Here is a 1,441-nt window from a genome sequence, read left to right as displayed (position 1 = left end):
AGGGAAAGTTCTCCAGGTTGGGCATCAGCGGCGACGGGGTGGAGCTGTAGGAGGGGGAGCGGCCCACGGAGCGAGCGGGCGAGTGGCTGGAGCCGGGGCTGAAGGTCTGGTAGTACTGCTCCGGGGTCCTGACGGCCGCGTCCGGCTGGCAGTAGCCTGGGCCTTGCTGCCCGTAGTGTTGGTACTTGGTGAGGTTCTGGTAGTGGAGGGTTTCCTGGGCGTGGTGGCGGCTCTGGAGGGCTTGCTGCTGCTGCTGCTGCTGCTTCTGTGGCTCGTAGCTGAGGCGCCCAGGCTGGTAGGCGTGAAGGCTCGGGACCCGCTGGCCTGGGGCCAGGCCGGCGTTGGCGCTCAGCGGCCTGTCGTGGGGCTGGGTGGACGGGGCCGTGCAGCTCTTGTAGGAGTGGGCCCCCTGCCCGCCGCCCTGGCCGGTGGAGTAGGTGGAGGAGACGGGGAAGGACTGGGATTGCTGGGGGAAGTGGCTGCCCGGGGGGAAGGGCAGGGGCGAGGCGAGGTCGTTCTGGGGTTTCTGCCTTTGGAGCTTGGGGTAAGCCAGGGGCTGCGGGGGCTGCGGCAGCTGCTGCTGGACGTGGAGGGTGTGAGTCCGAAAGGGCAGCTGGGCGCCCTGCTCTGGGTACTGCCGGGCGGGGGGCGCTGCTGTCTTTTTCATCAGGTTCTCGTCATATTTGCCTACCGCCCCTGGCAGGGGCTGCGGCTGTGGGGGTGGTGGCTGCGGCGCCCCCCAGGCCTGCAGGCCCTCCTCCCCTGAGTAGCGGCCGGGGTAGGGGCTGCCGTCCTGGACGGCGTAGCCCGCGAAGGACGGCCTCCCCTGCGGGGCCTGCGGAGAGGACAGGCCTTTGCTGGCGCGCGCCGCTGTGGCGGGCGTGCCGGCGCCGCCCTCGTAGCTGGGGAAGGGCTGCGGGCCGTAATAGTCCTTGGTCAGCAGGCGCTGCCGGTCGCAGCTCAGCCCAGCCTGACTCGGCTGCCGGTAATTCTCCAGGCGAGATGTCTCCTGTGAGGTCTGCTGGTAGGTCTGTTGTTTGCCATGGAAACCACACCTTTCTCGAAAAGACTGCATGACTCGGGCTGGTTATCTGTGAAAAGAGAAAGGGCGAGAGGGAGGACGGGGAGGGGCAGAGGGAGAGCGATTCAGACGAGCCATTTCCTCTCCCTCGGAGAGCCGGCCCCCCTCCCGGCCCTGCCCTCTCCCGCAGCCTCCCCACCAGCTGTGCACATATTGACAACTTCTGTGTCAGGGACGTGTGCTCTGTAATTCCCGCTCCGACAGGGATGGGTACAGGGAGGCCACCGAGGAGGGAGGTGCGACCCGACCCGGCTGCCCAGCGCCAGGTCACTGGGGAGCTGCCCCCTCCCCTGGCCGGCTCCCCTCTCCCTCCCCCACAGCCCTTCCCTGCCATTTCAGAATCATTTAGCAGGGCAATTC

General features: G+C 67.9%; 1 protein-coding gene across 1 annotated transcript in view; it reads right to left on the bottom strand.

The window, feature by feature from the left end:
• Positions 1–1,081, bottom strand: part of RAI1 (retinoic acid induced 1) — a 15,222-nt gene extending 14,141 nt beyond the window's left edge. The window contains exon 1 of the mRNA XM_007448417.1: positions 3–1,081. Coding sequence (XP_007448479.1) covers positions 3–1,075 — 1,073 coding nt within the window. The 5' untranslated portion in view covers positions 1,076–1,081. The remainder of the gene's footprint in view (positions 1–2) is intronic.
• Positions 1,082–1,441: the final 360 nt, after the last annotated feature.

The sequence above is a fragment of the Lipotes vexillifer genome, unplaced genomic scaffold (assembly GCF_000442215.2).
Source record: "Lipotes vexillifer unplaced genomic scaffold, Lipotes_vexillifer_v1.1 scaffold533, whole genome shotgun sequence".
NCBI lineage: Eukaryota > Metazoa > Chordata > Mammalia > Artiodactyla > Lipotidae > Lipotes > Lipotes vexillifer.
This window is presented reverse-complemented; position numbering and strand designations above follow the sequence as displayed.